Here is a 26,591-nt window from a genome sequence, read left to right on the forward strand (position 1 = left end):
TATTAATACTAATCTGGCAGGATTACACTGGAATTACTAGAACTGGATGACGTCTTAATAAAAGGTCATTTCAGTAAGAAGTGGGGGAAGGAGAAAAACCACCCCACAAAAATAAATGCAGAAAGGCTGGATTAAGGTCTCCTAGCGCTGTGATGAGGAGAATATGCAAATAAAAACATCCGAGCTGCTCTAAAACAGGAAATGAAAAACTGTAACATCACAAAAACATTTCCCAGAGCAGACATTCAGGCCCTCTGCCAGCTCTTTAAAAACACTGTTAATAATGGTGCAGTAGCTGTTCAATATGGAAGCAGCTGTGAGGAGAACGAATGGCATGTTACCGGAAAGCGTGAAGATCAGCAAATTATTATGATTTAAAGGCAGAAATAATTTTGCTCGGAAAAACATGCTGTCCATGAAAGCAAAAAATCAAATTTCTTTTTTCTTTTTTTTTTTTTAAATTGCAGATTGTGTCTCGTTAATGGCAACAGGCAGCACTTTGCGAGGCTTGCTAGGCCAGCTCTTTACGAATATTTACGTCTTCGGACAAGTAAGAAGGCATCTAAGGAGATTTTTAAAGGTACTTCAATTTCTGGGTCCTAACACACTCGTGCCTTTGAATGCTTCTCTCCATGGATAGTGATACCTTGCCTCTTTGGAAATGAGCTAAATTTAGTAATAACAAAACCTCTCTTACTGTGGGATAAGCCAGCGTGCACTAGTGCACAGTGTGCAGTGCAGACAGCTACCCAAAAGCTGTAAAATCCATTTTTTGTGAAGAAAAAAAAAGTTTGAAACGTTGCTGTCTCCCTAGAAAAACATTTTCAAGAGGTCAGGAAGCACGTCAGTGGTGCTGACACAGAAATGACTAGATAGGAGACGCACAGCAATTTGGTGGCTATTCCCGATCTCGTGGATCTCAGCTTCACACTGGGCGATGGCATTTCAGCAAATGCTGCCAATTTTTCAAGAACTTTTCCTAATATCCATTTCTCTCCATACCTTAAAAAAAAATACGTCTGCCAGGGAAACAGAAGAAAATATCTAGTGAATTTAAAGACAAAAGCAGATACTGAAGGTAAGCAGGGCATTTCTAATTCCTTGGCTCACTTTTGTTGCATGATCTCAGGGAGATTAACAATAAAGTGATGTGAACACTGCCTCAGAAAGACAACGGTGTCTTTCTGAAGACATCTTTCAAAAAGCTGTTCTTCAAAAAGGTTCTGCTTCCACAAAACTGTTAGGCATTTACACGGACTGAGACAAGACCCCTTTGCCTGAGTGAGAAGCCCCGCCAGCCCCTTCCAGCCAGATACACGGCAATGGTGGAGCCCCAGGATCCAACTTTTTCTGAAGGACAGGAGCAAAAACGCCCTTCAGATGTCTTCTCCCTCACTGCAGCACCAGTGTGGGATGGCCCTGCCTCAGAGAGTGACCCAGGCGCTCCCCACCAGAGGGAAAATGAAGAAGCCTCCTGTGTTGAAGCACGCGGCCTGGTGGCTGTAATGACCTTCAGGTCAGGCCGTGAATGATGTCACATTAAATGAGTTCATCGCCGGCGTGACACAGACACTCCCTTCATGATAAAAATTCTTTTACAGCCCTGACCTTTCGGATTCATCTTCCCCATCCATTTAGATGGCGGCGGCAATAATCCACCGATCTGCTGAAGGCCGCCGTCTTTTTCTTACCTGTAATAGCAATCTCTCATCCCCGATGACGGCAGCCTGCTTCCAATCAATCACTTCCGAGAAGGGCAGCTCCCATCCATTGCTGAGCATCACGGGCACGCAGGCAGCCTGCACACAGAGCCATTGCACTCGTTAGCGGGCTTACCCGTGGCCGGCCAACACTTGGCACAAGCCTCAAGGCTCATGCCAATGAGATTCCTGTTTGATTCCTGCTTTCTGCACCAGTTCTGCCCCAGCGCTCGCGCCACGCCGTCAGAAGGCAAGGCAATATGGCAAAGAAGCTAGAGACCACAGCCAAAATGTTCACCGTTTTCCATTTGGGGCTTATTCAAAAGGTGGGCTTTGCGTGGAGAGCGGCATTAGAAATCCAGTGCTTATGCTGACAGATGAGGACAGAGCTGTTAAAATTCTGTAAATATAACCCTGGAGAATTTAACACAAAATGATTGCCTTCTTCGCTGCTTTGTGAACCATTCAGCGGGGAGCTAGCTCCCTCAATTTTTATAATATGTTGTAAGACAACCCTACAGAAAATATATATCAAATTTAATTCCAGAGCACTTCTTCCACCTAGGAGGAGTGAATTCCCCATCCTGTTTGATATCAGCTCTCTGAATAGAAGCAACTGCACAAACACAACCCATCCGTCATCACCTGTCTACAAAAATAATAATTGCTTTCTGTCTTAAAAGAAACAAAAAGTGTGTAAGTTTAGTATCTATTTCTCACCAGTATGGTTTGTCTAAATTGTTTTATGCTTTACGAGTCATGCAAGTTCCTTTGCACTGAGAGCAAGTTTGCAAATATTCAGTAAACAGTGCGGTATTTCCATAAATAAACGATTGCCACTGCATTCTGGTCGGCTGGGTGACAGTGTAAGATCCCAGCCAAAAGCCTGTTGAAGTGATGAAAGAACCTCTTACCAGAGGATCGGCATCAGCCCGTGCTCTGGTTCATTTTCTTTTGGATCAAGCCAAGCTTGCATGCTCTGAGTCTAGCCTAGACTGGGGTCTGTCCCCCTGTACCTCGCAAAAGATAGCATTAAGGGGAACTTTCCAGACTGCTCTACCTTCCTTTGTAACGTATATTACACAGAGGATCTTAGACTAGTCACGTCTCTGCATTACAGCAGTGCTTACAATGTGCAAAGAACTGTGATCTTCTGCAAGGAAATGACATTAGCGCATGAAAAAAGCCAAGCAGAAAACACTTAGCAATGTGTTTTCATGTTTAAAACATTCCACTAATGTGGATTATGTCTTTCAACATGCCCTGCAGCCAGACAAAAATTGGGAATTCATCATAATCAGTGTATACTGCTGCTAGCCTGCTAGGAAAATCCTCAGTGCCTGCATTTTATCATGGTCGACCTGGAGCCTCCAAGTTCCGTGCAGTGAGGTATGCTCTCTGCAGTCTCCTCCCGAGACGATTTATCCAACAGCAGCTACATGACTGGTGGCCTACTCAAGAAAAGAGCTGAGCAGTGCTTTTTGGAAGGATCTGAAGCCGCTTATCATCCCGAAGAAGCTGGTCCCACTTCTTCCTCTGAAGAGGCTGGGGAAGGAACAGCACTCTGTGGGCTCTTTACCTTCTGCTAGGGAACTGACAGCCCAGAACCTGGATCTCCAGTAGATGTGGGGTTCAGCAGCTAAACCTAAGTGTCTGATGCATTTGAGATGCTCTAGGATATCCAGGACACCCATCCACAGCTGGAAGATGTGACAGAACCTAATGGGGGACCTGAATCCTTGGGGAAAAGCCCCAGAAAACCAGCAGGGTACCCCCGGGCTTCAAAAATGACATCATACATCTAAACTTAGGTACCCGAATCCTGCTCTGCATTACAGTGAACAATGCCCTGTCATCACAGCTGGGGCATTTTGTGGTTGATGAGGAAAAGTGTTGTGATGACATTCAGCTTTACTGCCAATGCTGGGACACTTCCCAAATGGCAAAATGACATCAGGGCCCTGTAAGGTGTCCTCGTTTGCCTTCTAACCAACACCAAGAAGCTCCCCAGCCTCCATCTCCCTCAGCTCTGGCTCCCATGTAAATGAAATCCAGATGCAAGTCCCAGAGGGCAGCCGCAGCACCTCCCAAGATGCTTAGTACAGGTGACTGAAGATCCAGGACCCTGGGGATGAGCTGATGCTGGCAAAAAAACAAGGTCATGCTGTCCACAGCTGTCTCAGGTCAGTGTCAGGCCTGGGACAGAAACCTGATGGCTGTGCTGCTGAGCCTGGCTAGCCAACAGCAAAAAAAGGGAAATTATAACCAAAATGCTTTTAAAAGGTCAAGGGGATTTGGGTGAAGTCCCAAACACACTGTATGCTCCCTACATCCACCTTTATGTGATGCTTCCATCTGGGGTCTACAACCTCTGGGCCGCCTTTGGCATGTTCAGCAAGCAGTAATGCAAGGGAGACGATGCAGGTGCAGGTCTCTTTTGGCTAAGTGGAAAGGAAGAGCTACTTCACTGCTCCAGGCCTTACTGCTGGAGGTCAGTGTCCCCCACGGGAAGTCTCGCAGCTTGACAAAATTGTGCTCTAGGCCGGTCCAACCTCCCAGCCCCACCACCTCCAGGGAAACCCTTTTGCTGGAGGTAACGCAGCTCAGCCTGCAGACGAGTGCAGTGCTCAGCCCCCCCGGGAAGAAGCTGCCAATTGCTCCAGAAGTATGAATAGAGGCTTTCGCAAAGTGGATTACTGTCCATGAGGGAAATGAAACACGTTTCTCCCCTCCCCACCTCCCTGCTATTGCATGCTGAATTGCAGCCAGCACAGGCAGTGCTTTAAGCTGCAGCTCTTACCTGCAAGGCTTCCAGAAACCTGAACGAGCCAAGCCTGCGGCCACGGGGAACCAGACAGAAAGTGGCATTGTGCAGCATTTCACGGTAATCATACCTAACAAGAACAGGGGAGAAAAGAGAAAATTCAATTAGCGGCGAGTCCTCGAGTAACTGGGCATGAAAATGCAAACAGCTGTTGAGACACGTCTGGATAAAATCATCTCTGACCAGGATGGCTCTCCATCAGGTTAACCAGCTCCCTCCCCTGTGTGCACACGTGTGTGTGCACGTGTGTGACCATCGTGCTCGCCCCTCTTTGGTCTCCCCAAGGAGCAGCCACCACGGGAGAGCACTGGGACAGCAGCACTGAAACCGAGAATGAAGGGAATCATTCCGCCTTCGCAGAAATCAGCCACGTCTGTGTAAGTAGGTGTGCATGAACTCTTAACAATAAACTTAGATTAAATGCTTTTATACCCAAAGCGTCGTCACTGCACCCCTGTGAGTCTGATTTCTATTCAGATTCAGTCCAAGTCACGCACAACTGTGTTCATTTCCGCATAAGGGGTTTGTACAAAGCAAAAAAATACTCAAACTCTGCCACACAAGTCTTCCCTTATCAACCAGGCACTGACAAAGCGAAGGGGGCCACAATGACTCTCTAGGTGGTTATTGTGGAGTGTGGTGAGAGGAGAAGGAGGGATAAACTGCTTTGGCAGCCAAATTTTAGCAATTAACCACATAGCTGCAGTGACCCCTGCTCCTCCGAATTACATCTTTAAGATACTTCTGTTTATTCCCCTGATTCCATCAATCACTACAAAACCATTTACCAAAAAAAAACCCACCATCAGATCCCCCCAGTTTCCAGCCAGTTATTAGCTAATTGTACTTCTGGCAAACCTGTACAACTGCAAATGGCATTGACCTCGCTGCAACGCTCCTCCTGAGACAAAGGGCTCAGGATTAAACACCCCTCCTTTCTGAAGGGTTTCCTCAACTCTGGAGACAAGACATTATTTTGACACCAACTTGTGACACCGAAATTTCCTAACACTAAGAATCTAATTTAATCACAGCCTGCAGGCACAGCAAGTTTTTTGCATTTGTGGATATGGATACGGATATATATATACGTATGTATATGATTACACTTTTATATATAAAAAACTCCAGATCTATGTTTGTATTCTCACCCAGGCCAGACAGATGGGAGTAAGCCAATTTTCAATTATAAGCTCCGTCTTTAGGAAGAGACATCTTGCAAAGGCCCATTTGCTTAAACAAGCGTGTACAACTAATTTGCACAAGAAAAGGTCACTGTGAATGGATTAAGATTATCTCCACTGAGAGTAAAATAAAAACCCTCGCTGCATTAATTAAAACTACAAAACAGACTTCAAAGTACATTTTTTTTTAAATCGTATCCCAACTTTGGTTAAAACACATATATATATATCCCATGTGAGTGGCAGTAATTTCCTTTTCTCGGTGTGGGACATTGATCGGCACCTAAAGTCTCAGCTCAGCAGTCAGCAGTGACACAGCACATGGGGGAAAACATCAAGAAACTGGAATGCCAAAAAAAAAAACCCTTGCCATTTTTAAGCATTCATTTTCGCATAGTAGGTCTGAGACTCGTTGCTTTTACTGTATATTGTATGACAGAAAATCTTAATAAATACCAAAAATAGAATACCCCGTAGGGCTAAAATACACCAGTCATAACTCCTATATAACTCCTGGGGACTGGTGGATTCTAATGGTAGCTATCAATAGCTAGCTAAAAATGTAAAATCCTGTTAATACCCCGGAATGCAACGATATCCACAAAACGTCAATGGCAGAATCAGAGCACAAAGGAAAAGCAGAGGCCGAGGGCAGTGGAAGTGAGACCTCCATATGTCAGCGGGGTTTTATATCGGGCCCTCTTTCTTTCATATCTGATTTGCTGGTATTAGGATAGATTTTCGAAAGCAAATAAAAGGCATTTGTCGACCATTTCCCACCCGAAAACCAGTTAGGATCTTGCTCCTGTTTGTTCCTTTTAAAGCTGAACCTGTGATTTATTGCTTAGCTCTGGAATAGCATGGTTCATGGTCATCAAGTAATTTATCTACATCATGCATACAGGGAGAGAGAGCCTCATCCTAACCTTGATGTATGGGCACAAAATTTCCACTCACTTCAGGGAGAACCCGCAAATGTAACACGAGCAGACCCGGAGTAAAGCAAAATCCATCAAGAGATGCTGCAGTTCATGAATTGCACCGGCTTTCTTCTCAGGGACAAATTTCTCTGCAATTTCAGCCTGAATCTTTTAAGGTGACTCAACACCATCTCGGAGCACAGTGCGAAAGGACTGGTTCCCAGTTTAATTCCCCTCAGCCAACACCCTGGGACGAGGTACTTATTGCTTTGAAACCCTTAAATACTACAGGCCAATTATACTACTACTAGTTTGTGGGCAGCACTGACGTAACTGAAAGAGAGAAGATAGCCCCAGGTGTTTAAATATGGGCTTGGAGACGGCATTAGCTACCAAAGCATCGTGTGGTGAGGGAACCTACAGGCCATGAGGTGGACATGCAGCTTCAGGGCCACTGCAAGGCAAGTCTAGAGGTGTTGGCACAAGAGGCCCACAGAAACAAAACCAGAAACAGCACTAAGTATGAAAGAGTGTGTACAGAATGGGGCCAACATGTGCTATGGGCTGTTGTGAGGCACCACAGTCACGGGGCCCCGCTGCCCTTCACTGGGTGTGAACAACCCACAACAACCGCTTGCAGGGAGCTTTTCCCTTCAGTGCTGACCTGGTACCTGTGGTAAACACCAACATCGCTTCCATCATGGGCTTGACTTCCCCCTGATCTTCACCGACTGATCTCAGTGAGACCTCTGGGAGGCAAACTCAGACATGAGGGAGGGTTTTTGGGGCCCACCTTCACGTAAGAAACAGGAGCAGCAGCCACCTCCCGCAAACCAGCACACCCTGGTTTCTGCTGCCTCATCCTGGTCCTCTCCTTTAGGTAGGTTGATCCCCCAGAGCATTTATTGTAGGAAAAGCTTTGAGAGGAGTTTGCTGCTTTGCTTGGAGGCTGTTTATTTCCAAAAGCTCCTGGTTTCTTGGTTTGAAGACGGCCTTGGAAGGGGGACACGCGCTTACTGCTCTTGCTCCAGCTTTCCTTCCTGCGGCACGTCTGCACCGAGGTAACATTTTGCTGCCAATTTTAGGGACAGCTCGGACTGGGCCTCAGCTGCATCATCCAGACATGTCAAAATCCAAACTGCATATGCCTTTAAAGTCACAGTTGGGGTTTTAAAACTAAAATAGCTACGGAATGAACCCAAAGCTTGCATCCCTCGGTAAGGATCAGCAGTATGTTTTATTAACTTTCAGGTTTCCTTCCACAATGATTAAGTGCACCGCGTTCTCAGCTAATACCTTTTTTTTTAGGCAGCATAAACAAATAGCTCTATTTGTAATCAATCCTAATGTATTCACGCTTTAATTGAAATATCCCCTCCCTGCTACCACCCAGAGCTGGGAAAACATGGCCGGCCCCATCTATCACGCAGGTGTAAACACCGAAACGCTGCACAGGCAATTACCAGGAGGAGAAATGTCGCTCAGCAAAGGGCTCTTACAGTTTTAATTTCTTGACCCAACGCGTTGTTTCTGTCGCTTCCCCCCCCTTTTTTATTTTTGTGGGGTGCCGTCCGTCAGCCCGTGGATCAGGCGGCTGCTTGGGATTCCTGGTTCCCCGTTATCCCAAGGCAGGCAGGCGGCGGAGGCTCCGCCGTGACTCAGCCATGCCACGCATTCCTCCTCACAGCTAAAGCATTTCCCCATGTCACTACACTTCTATAAACGACCCTGGGAAACGTCTGCGCTACCAATTTTAATATAAACTGTGTTGTTTATAAAAGCAACAATTGGCACTGACCAAAAAGAGGTCTGAAAAGACGGCAGGCTGTTTAAACCAGCACACACGTCCAGCTACTCAGATGTAATGCTTATCACCACCACGCTTCATCACAAAGCAATGTACGTATTTTCCTACACAATCCTCTGATCACTGATACAGGACATCACCATCAGCTCCATTTCACAGATGGACAACCTGAGATAGAGATGACTGCTGGGCAGACCCTGGGAATGCCACCCCAGCATCCTCGCCTGCCTCCCTCCTCTCTGGGGACACAGCACCCGCCGAGAGCCGGCCGTACGGTGCCTCAGATGGAGGAGAGCACAGGAGCAGAAACCAAACTGAACGCCATGGCCTCAACCCAGCAGCATATATTTTAGCAGCGCCACACATAATCCATCTTTTGGAAGATGCTGGAGCTCATCTTGGCAGGGAGGATCAGCACATACCGCTGTAGATGTCAGATGGGACTAGAGCTGTTTTTTCCTTCACGAGCCAAAAATCGCAATGGCACTTTACCAAGTATGTCCAGGGCTCCCTCCCTGAGGCTGCAAGCCCATGGACACACGCTGCACCTTCCAAAAGTAGCTGGATCAGCTCAAGTGCTACAACAAAGACAGATATTAAAGACCTATAATGCGAGGCTAAATGGCAGAGCGTTCCCTAGTTTTCCAGTATATTAAGTTTCAGCTATTAAGCAATCAGCCAGTTTTCTGTGGGTGATTCTTAATGCAGATGGCTGTGAACTATGGGCTGGAGAGGCTGAAAAGAAACCCACTCTGTCACACAGCGTGTCTCGTTGCTTGGTTTCCATTAAGGTATGCCGGCTTTTAAATAAACTGTCAAGCAAAACTTGGCATTGGAAACACCAAGTGAGTAACCATCTTTGCAGAAAACCCGACAGCTCAGCTGTGTGTCAGATAGATAGCTGCCTAAGTCGCAGCTCGGAAGGCTAACGCGTCCTGCCTGAAAGGGTGTCGTCCCCACAGACTGCTTGCTTTGGGATTTATGGCCACGCCATGCTCTTGGGTGATCTTGCCGCTGGTTAGCAGGCTGCTGGCTGACAGTTCATTTCCCTCTCCACAAGTGCTGGTTCTGGAATTAGAAAGTTTGGAGGTGCAAAAACATAATTGGAAAACTTTTTTTTTTCCCTGCTTAAAGGGCTAATTGATTTCACAGGTGTTTAATTATCATTTGCTGTGAGATAATACCTTGTAGTGCGATAAAAAATGGATTTAATTTTCGAGTGCTTGCAAAACCATTGCCAAAGCCAAGTTAGAGCTAAAGCTAGATAATTATTCTATAAATCAAACACACTGCCTCCTTTCTTTGAAATTTTTAATACTTGGCTATAATGATATCTGACGACCTTGAAACTAACATAAAAAGGATTTTCTTGCCAAGTGCTGACAGGCAGCCATTGGAGTATTTCTTTCAGCCTGGTTCATTACCGGAGATGCAGCCAGCCATGCTGCCCCGGCTGCAGGAGGGATGCTACGGTCTGCGTACGGTGGTGGCATGCATCAACAGCACTCTCGGCACACAGGTAACACTTGAGTGCAATTACAAGAATGGGCTGGGACTGAAAATGCTGCAAAATTCATGAAAGTGCTGCAAAATGCTGCAAGGCCCAGCAACGGACACGAAACTTTGCAAGCACTCAGCAGCTCACGTCAAGGTACAAATGTTTTCTCCTTTGTGGGCGAGGAACTGTGCCAACACTTCCTTTTAGTTCAGAGGGCTGGATTAACAAAGAAGAACAGGCAAGTACAGTTTTCGGTTTAATGTGCTGACAAAGGAGCTTTGTTACAGTTAGGATGGACAGTAGCCATCGAAATCTAAATCATCTTTAAAGTCTTCAGTGGCATCACAGTCGTATTCACTTTACTTCCACGTTATGCACGGAAACATTAGGGTCCGCAAGGCGTCGAAGTCAACGCATGTCCTAACAAATACAAAACGCTTTAACGATTTTTCAGCATGAGACACTTTGTCTAAATATACACACAGAAGGCACTGTAAGGCTCATGCAAAGCATGCACAAGGCTCGGACTGCCAAATGCTAGCCAACAAGCTCGTATAGCACGGGAGTCACACGAGCTAGGACGAGCAGTCATACGCAGGAGCAAATATTTTCTCACCAGCATAACTTGATGTTTAAGTTTAATTTAAAGATTATTTAACAAGAGTACCCAAATGAGTCTGGTGGGAGGTGTCCCTGCCCATGGCAGGGGAGTTGGAACTGGGTGATCTTTAAGGTCCCTTCCAACCCAAGCCATTCTGTGATTCAAAGCTGCTGGACAAGGTGAAGACAAGGCCAACTTTTCCTTCAACAACAATTTACGCCAACGCTTTGCATCATTACGGTACCTCCCCCTTGCTATTTTTCCAGAGATCACAGAGCACTTTTTGAATATTTTAATATAAAGCACCTTGGCACGTCGGTGGGAGAACAAAGCGGCATTTCCATCTCACTGCTGGGGAAGCTGGCACAGGGCTGCGGTGCGGCAGGCCACGCGCACCACGGGGAGAGCTCCAACAGCTCCTAACCCTGAACCTTGGCTCCAGCTGCTGAGCCATCTTCCCCCATATTTGCATCGAGAAATGTGGAATTAAGTTGAAAGTAATATCCAACTCCCGATAGCGTGCTTTGGCATTTTGACAGAGAGCTCATTTTTAAAATTGGGGATATTATATCCTCTCTTTTGCAGAGCGAATTTGTTAGGCTTCAGCCTTCTCCTAGCAGTGAAGCAGCATCAAACACTTGGCCTAGATAACCCCAGCTGGCCCAATATCTGACCTCAAATGCTCTAACAGTCCAGCTGCGAACATCTTTGAGGTAATTTCCCACTGCAAAACCAGTTTTCTTATTGATTTCTTCTCTAACTTACAAAAAAAAAAAAAAAAAAGAAAGAAAGAAAAAAGCCTACTACTGGAATTGTAGTTATTAAAGCATCAGTTTGGATTAAAGACCCAAACAAAGAGAAATCCATACTGCATTTTCTGAACAAAGGAGCAAATCTTAGCTCATCTGCCTCCGAGCCTCAATTTGAGATTACAGGACATACCTGAGAGCCTCCAAGTGCAGAGAAAAGAAAGGCGCTTTGTGAGACCTCTCACCTGCCAACACCTGCAGGCTCTGAAGCCAATGATTCCCTGCTGTCTATCAGAAAAAAAAAGCCTTCCACATCTTTCTTAATTATTTTTAAATAGCTCTTTATTGAAAAGTTGAGGTAAAAAAATGCTAAAGAGGATCAGTTTTCTAGAGTTTCATCCTTCGATATCTGGGGTTACCGAGTGTTTTAACTAGCCTATAAATGGCTGATCACACCAAAAAGGCCTGCATGTGAAAATAAGGATAAAACCAGGGCTCTGCCCCCAGTTATGCCACAATCCAGTAACTGGGCCCACCAGAGCCTCCTGGCATGAAGAGCACCATCCTCTCCTTTCACCTCCTGCAGGATTTGGACAGGACCAGCGGGACAGCAGAGAAAGTGCAAAACGCCGAGGTCAGACTTAGAAGGGGCGATTGTTTCTCTTCTTGCTTTGAGTGTTTGGCTGAGCTCTTTACCGAACGTTTTAAACTACTCCTTATGAGGCTTATCATTTTCTATTCAGCTCCACAGATTTTCCCATTACGGCTATCGAGCTCCTAAGTGGCTTGTTGGCATCTTTAAAAGTTATAGTCCTCTAGCTGCAGCATCTAAAAATGGAAAGCAGAGATGATGTGCAACACCAGCTCTAATTATGCAGGAGTTCATTTCTATGAATGACTAGATTTGTTTCCAAAAAAAAAAAAAAAAAAGAGGGACTTTACACAGGAACTGCTGGCACAGCCCCACGTCGTCTAGGCACGCTGACCCAAAATGTGACCATGCTTGGAGGAAAAATTAGTTCAGCAAATCCATGGAACGACTTTGAATGAAATAGAGAAGTGATTTATTTTTACTCCTAAGAAGTCAGCTGCAGCTTAGTCCCTATGAGTGGCAACACCACAACAGATCCAGATATGTCAATATTTAGGTTGTTCCTTAGTTCTCACGTGTGCCTTTATCTCAGGATCTCGAAGTATTTTATTTCTTTTTTTATAAATGAGGTAAGCGCACCTTAAAAATAGGACAAGGACACCAGCTAGGAACAAAAGAAAACCCTAATTCTGTGTGCTTTCATTTTATAGCTCTGAATTTTAGGGTGAAACCTCAGCACTGCTGCAGTCCAGGGGGGTTTCCAGCGATGGACAGCGTGCTCTGATCTTCTGAACTTAATGAAGAGCAACTTCTTCAAAAAGCCAGTGCAGTGGTGTGAAATGCAGAAGGGCAGGAAAGTCAGCAAATGTATTTCCTATTGCAGTTAACGCTGACTATTAAAATCATTTTATTTTTCTAATAGAGAAAGCTGGAGATAGCAGGAAGAAAAATGTGACTGCACTGATAGCTGTTTCCCAGAGATGCCTCCCATTCCCGTCCTCCGTGTTGCTTACACAAAGCTAAATCAGGCCAGCCTAGGAACTGGGGCCGTGCTCCTCAGAGGAGCCGTGATGTGATCCGTCACTCAGCAGGCCTGCTCCTCCTCTGTGCTCACTCACTGCTGCTGACTTAGTAAATCAAAAGGTAAGTTTCCTATTATTTGCTCTTCTCAGCGAAAAAAAAAAGGCAGCTAGGAGAAGAGCAAAGTTCCTCTGCGTCTCTGCATCATCAAGTTCCCTTCGGAGCAAGACTCCCTCCCTTCCTCCCTCCTAGAGCCAGAGCAAAATGCGAGCTGCATGCAGCTCACTGTGTGCTTGGAACTGCAGCTGGCTTTCCTCGGGCTGTTTTGACCTTTTGCCGGGCTGTTTATGAAGCCCCAGTGGTCTTCAGCTGGCATTACACTGCATCTGGGGAGTTATATTCAGCCAGCCTGGCTGGGGAGGGTGGCACGCACACCCCCCAAGGTGGCACAGGGGACTTCTGGGGCTCAGCCTGGGTGTGCAAAACTGTCATCTAAAACTTCCACAGGCACCTGCACGCACACTCACATGTACGTGCTTTTGCACTATTTACAGAGGCTTCCATCTGGAAACCAGAGATGCTCATGCATACTCTTCTTCTCTCGCCTCACCCTGCCTTGACACAAGATCCTTACCTATTACTTCTGCAGAATGACTTTTTTTCAAAACTCTGGGCCCTTTTTGAGGGCAAAGTTAGAGGAATAAGCAAACCCCCAAAACTGAAAAACTCACCTTGAAGGAGAGAGCTCTTCCTGAGCATACCTGCCTGACTGCTCACATCTGAATCCCCAGTGCCGTGTCAGGCATCTGAGCTATGTCCAGATCCAGATCCCGATCCCGATTCTCACTTCCCCATGCCCAGCGCTCAGCACAGCTCTGATCATCTGCTTGGTTTTTTCAGCATTCCGGGCCCGCTGGGCAGTGTGTGCCTGAATGTGCTACGTCTGTTTGTGAGCTAATACATTATTTACTCAAACTATTCAGGCATAGCTGCAAGGATATGAAACATTTATCAACAAAGGGACCGGTTTGTCATTTTAAAATAATTACACTTCTTTAAAGAAAGCAAGAAATTCAGCTGTCCCGGAATTATTTATTAGATTGAGCAGACATGAAAGCTCTCTCTTGCGAAGGGAGGAGTCTCCACCCCAAAAAAAACCTTTCAGCAAAGCCCTGGATATGGCCAGACATCTCCTCCAGCCCTGCTGGGTTGCGTGTGGGGCAAGCCTGCACTGCCTGGCAGAGAGCCTTTAGCTATCTAAATGCTCCCTGCGCTGTGCTGCCTCTTTCTACCTCCTCCAGCACATCAGTGGCGAGGACAAATGGAAAGAGAAAGGCATCGGCATGCAAGTGCACAAGTCCGAGAGAGACCTGTGCTCTGGCACGCCTTGCAGCCTGCCAAGGAAAACACGATAGCCCAGACAAAAGGGTTTAGGACGGGGTGCCAGCAGTGATCAGATTAGTCGGAGGAACAACATCTCTTCGGCCAAGTGCTAACAGCTAACAGATGGAGGGGAAGACTTGCCCTGGTGCTGTTGACTTCAGCAGAGGCTGTGCGATGACACGGCGCAACGTGCAACTGCTTTTTTATACAGGTGTGTTAATTTTGATACGAATTTAAAAATCTGTAATATAAACCAATTTCCTGTTTTTGTTTTTTTTTTGGACCTTCCAGTGATAAGCATGCCACATGTACAGATATCCAAAAGGAGGCTTTTACATAGGGTAACGCCAGCTTCCTACCTCTTGTAAGCAGTAGCTGCAGCACCCTGTGCTGACTGGTGAACAGGTTGCCAATTCCCTGCTGAGACTGGGCACAGCGTGCCATGCCCCGAGGGGGTACAAATGAGCCCGTGAGCTCTCTCTGCAAACTTCCTGGCAGATGTCATCCCTCAGCTCCCTCTCACAGACTCCAGATGGGTTTTGGTACAGGCACCTTCCTCCGGCAGTGCCTCATGGACCGCATTGGGCTCGTCAGCAATTCCTGCCGACATCGGAGGCTGAAGAGATGCCGACCCGGAGCAGGATTTTTTAGCATCCTCATGCAGCACAGATATCTTTCACGTACAGTTTAAGGGACTATAAAACAGGAAACCAAAATCCTCTCTAGTGCCCAGCGTCTGAAACTTTTCACTTTAGAAAGCAGCAATTCGGAAAAGGATTACGGGGTCGCCGCAGACAAGCAACTCGAGGCTGTAACACAGGAGTGAATGAAGCCTTACATGCATCAAGCACCGAGTACAAACAAGGGAGAAATTTTCCCTGTGTACCCAGAGTCGGCGAGACAGACACCAGAACACATTCAATGCTAATATCCCTGCATTTTAAAGGATGCTGAATAATTGAAGACAGAGAACAGGGACAGAAAATTTATTTAAGGGACTGCAGTAAATGCCTTACAGCGAGACACTTAAAGGCCTCTGCTCGTTCAGCGTATCTGAGAGAAGAGTAAGAAGCAGCTTGATTACAGCACCAAGTGGCTCTGCAGGGAGAGAAGGAAGAGGAGCTGAGAGTTCTTCAACCTGCCGAGAAAGGGCACAACACCAATCAAAGGGTGGAAGTTAACCACGAAACAAACAGCAATAGAAATCCGTCCCAGCACTGAAGGCATTTTAAGCTTTGAAGCAAGCTGCCAGGAGACACGGTGGCTTCCCCATGAGGTGGGCTCCTCAGGTGGGGAGGGAGTGCTTTCCTGGAGGACACGCCGCAACCCTACCTGATCTGCTGGGTTCTGCACAGAGGTAAACTGGGTGACCCAGAAGGGGCTGTGAAGGGAGGAGATCACTGAAGTAATCTCATGGTCCATCTGGCCTTCCTTTTTCTCTAAAAGCTTCTAATATCTCTTGCCTTCTGACTGTCCAAGCACCAAACTGCTACCTCCAATATTTTAGCACACGCGCTTCATCAGATTATTGCTGAAATGTGTGGGGACACTAAAAGGGAGAGCAGCTTCTGATAAGCAACTCCTACACAGCACTGCTTAGGTCGCTCTACTACGCATTAGCAGACCAAATTCAGTAACAAAATGCTTTCAGGATTTTTGCTCCTTCGGACCAATGCATTCAACTTTCTCAAGAACAATCCCTCTGATGAAAGGGACAGTCTAAAAAGTATCTATTGCTGTACAGAGAGCAGTGTTATGTGTCTGTACATCCCTCTTGGCACCATTCCTATAAAACTCCTCACAGGACTCTTCCACAAGCACAATCAGAGCACCAAACGTAAAGGCTCACTCTTTGACAATCCTTTTGGCAAAATTAATTGTGGCACCCACACATTTGCAGGGAAGGAGGAGGAGAAAAGCAAACAACAGCAGTTGATGGCTAGGTGGAAGTTTTAAAGTGCTCTTTTCTAATGGATTACTGAAACCCTCCGCAGCTCATCTGCAGATACTGGAAACAAGAATGGATAAAAGTGGAAACCCGGGGATTAGCGAAGTCATTACGACAATCACATTTTCCTTATGCGGAATATTTTGCTTTCTCCTGCCTGCATCTTTCAAAGGTTTATGATCTCTGTCTAGCAACGCAGCCAGCTTTTCCACCGAAATGTACCAAGTCCTCTATAATTTACTTGGGAACGTTGGCATTTATTATCCTTTGCAGCGAGCGGGTTCTGTGTAGAACCATTTCCTCATCGTGCATTAATGCCCTGGCATGGGAGATTTGTAGGAGAAGAGGAAGGACAGGAAAGAAAAGCAAAGTCAGATCCCGGCCCGGGTTCAGCTGCCCGGTGCTGGCGGGGAGGGAGGCCTATGCTTCGCAATCAGGCATCTCAGAGCCATTTTCTCCTGCTGTGCCCTGCTCTTGTTGGGCTGGGGGACCCTGGCTGTGGCAGAAAGCTGGCTGGAGAGCGGGTGGGCAGCTTGTACTGGGATCAGGTTGTGTTTCAGCCCAGCACCCCTCGCCTCCTGCTCCCTGCCATCACGGTGCGGCCTCCTCCGCCACATGTCCACAGGCAGCCGAAGTGCTGCCTCAGCGGATTCCCTGAGAAAGTCATGAGAGAGCTCAGAAGGAATCTGGGACAAAATTAAGCCTTTAAAGTGACACATGACCTTACTGTCTGTCCCAGCGCTGCCACAGACTGTCAAAAGCCTCAGCAAACACTGCTTGAATGAGAGATCTGACAACAGCCCCACAGAGGAGCTGTGGCAGATAAGCGATGACGTTAAACCTTTCTTCTGTGAATTTTATCACGGATGGTATTTTTGGGTCTCCCTTCAACCCCCACACTCTCAACAAGCACACAAACTCATCCTGCCCCAGGAGACCAGCACGCCGAACCACTGCACACACAGATGTAATGCTGCAGGGAAACGTCTGTGCGCATCCTCTGCGGCTGTCTGCATTTATCAAATTTGTATTTAGGAGGAGCATTTCCTCTGCCTGGGGCCTCAGTGGCCCTCCAAGCCTCTCCAGGGGTGGGATAGGGTTCAGGGCAGGGCAGCCTGGGCTGGAGGAGGATGCACTGGTGCCGTGCTGCTTCCCCAGGTGTACCAAGCAGGTCCTGCTGAAAGCTGGCACCTGCCTCATCCAATTTAACTTCCCAGCAGCGCAGAGCCCTGTAATCCCCGCTGGGGATAAGGAGGTAAGCCCCGAGGTCAGGACGGAGCGGGCTCAGGGGGCGGCCAGACGCTGCGTGGGAACAGGAGCCACCGGGAGCTGCCCCGAAGGCCAAGCCAGGCCTTTGGGTAAGCGGGATTGCAGGGCCAAGCACCAGGCAGGGACCCTGCCTGTGGGTCCCCAAAGGACAGGCCAGCAGCAGACAGGCTTTTATCTCCACACTGCTGAGCCACACAGGGAGCTGCATCTAAGTCAGCTGGATAGGATTTTTGCACCTCCCTGCTCATCTGCAATAGCCCCGCTAAAATCCGCCTTCAGTCCCCGAAAGCACACGGCTGCTTGCAGCAGCACCAGCTCGAGGACACGTGGTGCGGGTCTGCAAGGCCCGAAATCGAGCCGGCTGCGTGGCTTGGAAGATCTGGCTGCAGTTTTCACACACAGGCAGCAGCGAGGCCATCACTTTGTTCTGGCTGCCGCTTCCAAAAACACACCAAGGTCAAACAAAGAGCACTACTCGGAGGTTCTTCCCAGCAGCATCAGGGTTTGGGTGCCGACCAGAGGTTACACCAGCAGGAAAAACGCTTCTGCCTCTGACGTCGGTATCGTGACCCCTACCAGCCAGCGCAAGGCGAGCTTTGTGCTTAGCCCGGGGACTGTTTGCAAAATGATCGGTGACGCACACAGATGGGCTCCTGCTCGCCTTGCTGCACACTGCAAATATTGCTTTGAACAATGAGATTTGGCTGAATGGTTCTGAACGTGCCCGAACTGGAATCCCCAAGATAAAACTGGACGTGGGAAGTGACACGATCCCCAGACATTTTCCAAGAGGGACTGAGCGATCAGCCTGCTGATTTGGGCTTAGCTGGTGGGGATGTCTTAGCAGGGATGAAAAATGGATGCCAGGAACATCACCTACCCGCTGCTGCTGCTCTGAAGATCAGCCTGGCTTGCAGCGAGCTGTTGCGTCCCTGTAAGCCGAAAATCCTTTCCCACTCAGCTTCTGGAGCAATCCTGGTTCTTACAGCTGAAATTCTCTCCATTTCCAAACAAGATCTAATCAGAGCTTGTTTCTGCAGGGGTCTAAGTTAATAACCAGTACACAAGCGCTGCTTTCCCTTGCAGAATCCCTAATTACTCTTACTAATTAGTAGTTGGCTGTTACTGGGTGGATGCTCCAAGTCCCCAAACCAAGCAAAACTGAATTCATGCCTCCCTGACAATGAGGTGAGGAAGGCCTGCGAGAGACAGGCAAGCGAGGAGCCCTGCTCTGAGGTCAGGTGGATGATGGTGGCCAGATTCTGCTCCCAGTTACTCTGGTGTGAATCTCAGTGGAGTTGTTCTGGATTTACACCGACGTAGCTGAGAAAACAACCTGCCCTGTCCAGGCTTTCCTTCTTCGGTGACCACTCTTCTAAAATCCTGGGCTCCATCTCAGATGTGCTTCTCCTCAGGAGCCGCCTGCCTTCCCCAAGCCAGCTGGCATCTCCCTGCTGCTCGGCAAGTGCTCGGCCCAGAGGGTTTCCATACGGCTTCGTGGTCGCTTTCAGTTGCAAGAAAAAAGAAACTCAAGAGGTTCGTCACCTGTTCTGAGTGCAGCTAACAGGTCTGAGTGGCCCTGCGTGGGTCCCCCAAAAAAGGCCAGCAGCACCACGGAAATTAGAGTGTAATGTTCTGCATTTAAAGCTGAGGGTTTTTAATCTTTGGCACCAGTGAAAGGCTGTTTTGCACAAAACTGAGTGATAAAACCCTACAAGAAACACTCATCCCCAAACTATCTGTGTGGCTTTTGCACACATCTGTTTCTCTCCTGTCCTCAAGAGATGTCTAAAATCTAATTAACCAATTAATTTGCAAATATATTCTAATTTATTCAAGGCAGATTTTCTTAGTGTTAAATTATCTGACAGTGAACCATACGCTGCGCACAGGAACAGGACTTCATTAAAATACCAAAGGTTACACAAATGGAATAAAAATTATATTTGTACTACAGTCAGCACATACTTATATCCCCTAATGAGAAAATGTGTTTGTATTTCCCTATTTCTAATTTGTTTTTGCATGTTTGGTGTAAACCTGTGGTTAATACACTCGCGACACCAAGCCACTGCACCTAGCACAGAAACATGACTATTCCAGCAGGTCTCCACACCCGCTGAACTTGCATCGGAATTTCAATACATAAATAAACCACAGTCAGCGCTGGCAAAACTCATCTCTCAGCCCCAGAGATGTCCCGGTTCCTTCTCTAGAGGTAGCACAGGGTTACCATGTGGATTCGCCTCCCACAGCAGGTAGCTCTCTTTGCTGGGAAATCTCAAGTCATCCCTGACAGCACTTGTGCAAAACGCATCTAAAGGAGGAAAAAAAAAAAAGGAGCTGATGCGTTGTTCTTGATTGCGGCATTGAAATGCTATTTTTTCCCCCCAACTCAATAGCTGTGTGCGTACAAAACACACCAGCTGGTTCCAATTCTGCTGGCTACTGGAGAGATTGTATCATTCACCGTGGCATGGCATCAGTCACAGCTACACTCAACCTTCTTACAAGCACTGGAGATGTGCTGTTGTACTTGGCGAAAAGGAGCCAACAACAATAAAAAAATCACAAAAAACCCTTCCCTAGCTACTAACTATCCAAGTATTTTATTATACCGCACCAGCACAAACAAAAATACTCTGTCTGAATACATTGGGCATGGAATTACCTCTTGAAGACATTAATACCAAACAGCTGTTTTCTTTGCTTGACGAGCAACTTAGCATTTTATTACACTTTATTACTCTACAGTTGCACCACAGTCAATTAGGACCAAGTTACTGTTCTTCCAGGCGTATGTATACAAAAGTAGGGGACTGGTCCAACACCGAAAGATGCTCTAAATCTGCAACACGTTAAAAAATAAGGCACTCCTCCCACATCACACAACAGGTCAGTGGCTGAGCTAGGACTAGCAGCCTGGGCTGCAAGCCCTCGGCTGCCAAGACACATCCAAGTCTGCCTTCAAGCCACCAGGGCCACACGTTCCCACATTCCTCCAAAAATTACATCTTGCTCATGGCAGTAGGTTTAGGAGCTGCAGAAAGGCATTGGGCGTGATGCTGAGCCCCAGGACAGGGACAGGGGCCATGGGGCCGTGCTGTCCCCATCGCCCAGGTGGGCATGGCACCTCCTGTGGGGTTTGCAGGCAGAGTGGGATGCTCTCAGCAGGGCACAGAGCACCCAGTGCGCTCTTGGACAAGAAAAATATGAAACAAGGGGGATAATCAAGGAGGGAAGGACCCTGAGAGCTCAGCAGTGGGATGCTCGTGGCGATGCTCGTGCAGCCTCAAAGGCACGCAACAAGAGAGCTTGGTCCGGGTCCGAAGACAGCTAATGAGAGTGATCAGAAACAGTTTCACAGAAGGAAAGAAAGTGTTGAAGTTCAGGGAGGAGCCCAGAGCCAGTCAGATGGGGAGTGCACAGTAACAAGGCATACAAAATAGGCAGACTTGGCGCTCCCGTTTGTTTTTATTCAAACAATAAGAACAGCCAATAAAACAAAGACGGATTTAAAGTGCTAAAAGTTTTTTAATTTTTCTTAAGCTGTAGCTTATAATTAAGCTGTGGAACTAATTGTCTCTAAATATAATTGAGGCCAGGAACTTCTGTGAGATCAGAGAAAGAATGAGCAACAGATACCAAGACTATCACAGCTATGTTGTATTCCACACACAGAGCGCGAGGGATGCACAACCCCTCCGCCTCCAGGGTGCACCACCCAAGATGAGCCTTAGGAGAGTGATTTTCCAGTCATCCCCTATGTTTTTTTACACCAAAATAAATGTCACTTGGTAAGGGAACAGCCCCAGTCCCCAGTTATCCACATTTGATACTGCTGACTCCTGTTTCCCTGGGTCTTCTTTTGGAGAGCGACCACAGAAGAAGAACACCAAAGGAAATGAAAAAAGCTTCTTGGAGGACTGCAGATCAGATATAGGACCTGAAAGAAGTTTTAATACATTTCCAGATCTATTTCCTTGCCAGCTGCACATGAAACATGCAGAAAGAAAATGCTCAGTTCTGAGGGCAGAAGCACACGGGTGGCTTTGGCAGCAAGGTGAGCTGTTTGAGGTTCCTATCATGGCTCATTACGTCAGCAGAACCTCTATACGTGGTTTGACATGGCCAATTATTCCTCCAAAAAGCTTTTAAATTTATTTATTTTTGCTCGTATCCAAAACAAAGAACTCAGCAGTGCAGCTGTTTATTTGCCTGCTGCACTGCTCGCAGACAGAGCTACCCCAAACCACTTTGGACTGAAAATGAAACTCTTGCGACTTCATAAATAAACCACAAAAATCTCCTCGGAAATGAGCTCAAGTATTCCTAGCCTTTGACTTGAACCCCCGGTCTGTGGCTGAAGACCTTTGAACCCCTGAATAAGGACAGGAGATGGCTGTGTTTCTCCCCACTTGGAAGTTTTCTTGTCCTGTAAGTCGCGCACACTGCCATACTTGTCTAAAAAGTGCCACTTTAAAACGGTGCCACTGGACAAGAGTTGGGTTATTAGCACACTGAAGCATCCACCATTGGCTCAAAGTGCAGGCTGGGGGACTTAAAAAAGGTTGATCAAAACTGGCTTCTGTTTTAGTGACAGCTGAAGCTATTAAAATATATTCAGGATCATCTGCCTTAATGTCAGCCCCAGTAAATTACTGTCCTGGTGCACATGATCCCAGAAGGAGAGCACAATTTCTTCTACATTTTTCATACAGAGCTGATGACACTTTCTACCTTGCTCGAGCAGGGTCTACCACTGATGATACATTTCATATGCATAGTGTTTTCGGCTCGCCTCTGAAATGGCAGTGTATGCTCTCAGATCTCCCTGACAAGCTTTAGCTTATTTAAGACTCGCTCAATATTTTCATTTTAGCTGTTGGGAGAGGAAAATAAGGTGGGGAAAAGTCTGAAATTGTCACAACACCAAAGGGCATTGCCTGTAATCATGCAGCCATGATTTAAAGCTAAGTGACAGACTATAATTGAATTGTCTGGGGCTGCCTACGGTTTATTTACTGAATTCAAGCATACTGCAGGGGGGTCAAAAGAGTGCAGGTCTTTACTTATTCAAGCGGGAGGGGGGGTCACTGATGCTCCAGGTCCCTCTGCTGTTAAGGAACCCCCTACACGTGTCCTGGCTTCTACATCAGCTTCAGTGCAGTGGCAGCAAAGCGTCGACACACGACTTCCCACCTGGGGAGAGGACCTGGCTCCTCGCTGAGAACTGCTGAGGTCTCTCTGGATGAGGGCTTCAGCAGGTGGGGAGGGCAGAGCCATTTTCCAAGCCTTCACCTCCACGCCCAGCTTCTCCCAGGGCTGTCTGCAGCGTTAGACAGCCTTCTGGAAGCAGGCACGATTTCTGCTTGCACCTGCACAATGCTCTTCATGCTGACGGGAACTGCCGAGCTACAAATGGCATTGAAGAAGCATCTGTAATACGGAAAGGGGGAAGGAGCACGGCTCCCACTCCTGCCTTGCTAAGGGCTTGGCTGTGCTGTGAGTACAAAAATGAACCTATCCTGTGCATCGTGGCACAGGGATGCACGGGGCTGTGCGTGGCAGCCCGGGCTCACAGCGACACCGCCGTGCCTGCAGCAGCCTCCAAGCCCAGATGGATGAATGAGCGTACGTGGTGGAAGCAAAGGACTGCCAGCGCCTTCACTGCAGGGAGCTGCTGCTCCAGCCCTGACCTCGGCCTCCCCCCCAAGGCCATCAAGAACAATCCGGACATCTGTCCATGCAAAAATATGAAGTAAAGGTCTGAGGCCACCAACGCATTTAACACGGAGGAGCTAAGGCAGTCTGTTAATCTGCACCGCCACGATGTGCTAATCGCCAGCCAGTGCCAGCGAAGGTTTCTGCTTTTCAGAAGCTTCAGAAGAAAAGAAAGGCTGTTTTTACAACACACTTTCCCTAGTAAGCATGCAGTCTGGTATTCTGGCTATTTCTGGGACACTTGGATGTAAAGCTGCAGACAGAAATATTCCTGCAAGTCTCCTGGAAGGGCTTTCACATGCTTTGCCATATTTTTGCCAGGATGCTGTCCATCCCGTTCACCCTACCAGTCATCCGACTGCATGCACATATTAGGAGCAACATGTGCTCAGAGCCAGCATGCTGGGTTGGGTTCAGACTGACCAGGGCTGAGCACCCCGTCCCCTCCTGGCACAGTGGATGCAGGGCGCCGTCTGCTCTGAAAGAAGATGAAGTGACATTGGTTGAGGCAGAAGAGCCCTGGTAAGCCTCTGCCACTAAGAACAAGCTTTTTAAGAGCTTTTGAAAACACAGTCCTTACATTTCTGTGTGTTTTAACCAACTCCAAAGGTATTTGACCACATACTGGGCACTCCCAGCGCTTAGCTAACGAGTGCTTCAAAACACAGTGTTTTAATCAAAGCGTTTCCCTTGCTGTGTGTCTTTGCCCAGCCCGGGTATTCTGACTCCCTGCCCTAATCCAGGGCAATCCAACAGCACCAGGGGCCTTCCCCTGGGGCCTTGGAGTGCTGCACCCAGGGCTGGGCCCCCAGCACCAGAAGGATGTGGGGCTGTCAGAGCAGGTCCAGGGGAGGGCGATGAAGACGAGCAAGGGGCTGGAGCACCTCTCCTGTGGAGAAAGGCTGAGGGAGCTGGGGATGTTCAGCCTGGCTCGGGGGTGATCTCACTGCAGCTTTTCAGTACTTAAAGGGGGCTTATAAGGACTCTTTACTCGGGTCGATAATGATGAGGGGGAAGGGTTTTACACTAAAAGAGGATAGATTAGACATTAGGAGGAAATTCTTCACTCAGAGGGTGGTGAGACACTGGCACAGGCTGCCCAGAGAAGCTGTGGATGCCCCATCCCTGAAGGTGCTCAAGGCCAGGCTGGATGGGGCCTAGGACAACCTGATCTAGTGGGTGGCATCCCTGCCCATGGCAGGAGGGTTGGAACTGGATAATCTTCAACGTCCCTTCCAACGGAGCCATTCTGTGATTCTCCAGCCAGGTGGAGGCTGTGGCCACCACAGGGCTCAGCATGAGGCCTTCAAGGCCAGCATGGCCTCACCCAGCCCTGGGCCTGCCCTGCAGGGGAGCCCCAAGGACGAGCACACCCCGTGTGTGAAGCCCAAGTTTCATGGCCTTGCTGTGCACTCTGTGGCAGAACTCCAGCTATGAGTGAGAAAAAAATAATTAGGTCCCAAATCTGCATGAAAACATTTTTTTTTTGCAGGAGTTTGTTCTTGGAAGTGGAAAATTGTTCCCACGAGGTCTATTTTGGGAGATTTTATTCTAAAAGAGATCAGAAAATCACGTCGACATTTCTCAGTGGGAAGTTTTTACAGGAGCGACACTTGGAAGGAGGGTGATGATGACAGAGGGGAGGAAAGCAGCGCACACCGCCGGGAACACCAGGGCCCAGCCGAAACGGGCAGTCCCACACGTGGCTCCTTCATCCCCACGTCCCGGCTGCCCCCTCGCTCCCCATCAGCCCCTTGGTAGCAGATGCTTGATTTTGGGTGTTTTTTTTTTTTAATTATTTTTTCCCAATTGCTTTTGAACAGACTGCAGGGTCATGTTCTAGCAAAGCCTCTGTGCTCACTGGGTTTGGTTCTCAGGCCAAAGCCCGAAACCCAGAGGTTTTGTATTTGTACAGGAATGTTTTCTGAATCCCCTGAGAATCTGCCCTTGCGCTCCCATCACACGATTTCTGGGAGGAAATGATCTGCCTGTACCAGAAACAGCTTCTGAATCATCTGCCACATGCTTCCTCTTTCACACAGAGGGAAAATCTCATCCTAATCCCTTCCACCCCCCTCAGAAACATGTACTGAACCCTTTAACTCGCACTCCCCGTGGACAGTCATTTTAGGAGCCCCACGCTCCTCTGTTTGCCCTAAGCATTTGTCTAGCCACTGGCTAGGAAATGCCGAATGATGAATGGATAATGACATGAGAAGACTGCAAGAAAAATGCAAGAATGCAGCTGGCCAAGGAGCAGCTCAAAGGCCATGTCTCTGACCATCAGCCTTTGCACAGCGCCTGCTGGCTTCAGCTCTGCGACTTCTCTGTCCTCCTACAGCAGCCGAGGGAGGTTCTGCACCACCCAAAACAGGACCTGCTTCTCCAGCGGGGTGCCCTGTGCTGGAGGACAGAAGCCCCTCATGAAGATTTGCTCTTTGGTGCCCAGACGGTGGCACCTCGTTCTGCGACTGGTAGACTCTTTGGAGACGTGTGTGACATTTCATGCTGTCAGAGGAAAAAAAAATGCCCCCAAAAGGTTGAACAACAACAACTTGACTTTTTCGCTCTGTACCAATTAGGAAGAATTAAGAACTCCGGAGAGAAAAAATTTAGCCATCGGGAAGGGCATCACAGGTGGCTCCACTGCTAAGCCACAGGCAGAGGGCTCAGCCCCACAGCATCACCTGGGAATACAAGTCCCTGGGATAACAATTTGGAAACAGGGCCTGTGAAATGCTGATGAAATGCTGTGCAAACCTGGAACTGCTCCCAGGCAGCCTTCCCACCAAGGAGAGCACAACTCTCATCTAATATTTGGTGCCTCACTGCTCCTGCAGACCTGGCCTCAAGTGTTTGCACAGGCTCGAGCTCTGGGGTGGCACTGGCCCTACAGAAAGCACTAATAACGGATTTGATCCCTTTGGGTCCCCAGTGAGAATTCAGCAAGGCTGAGCTGACGTCCTCAGCACAGCACAAGCCCTCCTGCTTCCTCCCATTGGTCACATCAGTGCCGCATCTGCCTGAACCCAGAGCACGGGATTTTTATTGCACAGATTAGAGAGGGGGTGCAAACAAACATAGCTCCGAGAACTGAACCAAAGCAGCAATTTATTTCACGCTTAAATGGTTTTTGCAATGAATAGGGATGCTTTTTATTTATTTGGACTTTGGGAGAGAACTGTTGGTCAGCAGCTAAAAATTCTGACTCGTGCCCTCATCACTAAATTCCCACTCAGCAGAGGCTCCTTCCCCTCTAACCTCCACTGTATATCAGTGGCTGAGGTGGGGATTTCTGGGTGTGTGAGGAATCCCCACGTGCACAGCTCACTTTGCAGCCCATACACTATTACTGTCACCATGAGCAAGCCT

At 47.8% G+C, this 26,591-nt stretch overlaps 1 protein-coding gene across 1 annotated transcript in view; it reads right to left on the minus strand.

Moving 5' to 3' along the window:
* Positions 1 to 26,591, minus strand: part of EXT1 (exostosin glycosyltransferase 1) — a 163,255-nt gene that overhangs the window by 20,125 nt on the left and 116,539 nt on the right. The window contains exons 2-3 of the mRNA XM_084507495.1: positions 4,501 to 4,594; positions 1,692 to 1,799 (exon numbers count right to left, since the gene is read on the minus strand). Of these exons, the coding sequence (XP_084363621.1) occupies positions 1,692 to 1,799; positions 4,501 to 4,594 (202 nt within the window). The remainder of the gene's footprint in view (positions 1 to 1,691; positions 1,800 to 4,500; positions 4,595 to 26,591) is intronic.

This window comes from Aythya ferina, assembly GCF_964211825.1.
Source record: "Aythya ferina genome assembly, chromosome: 2".
NCBI classification, from domain to species: domain Eukaryota; kingdom Metazoa; phylum Chordata; class Aves; order Anseriformes; family Anatidae; genus Aythya; species Aythya ferina.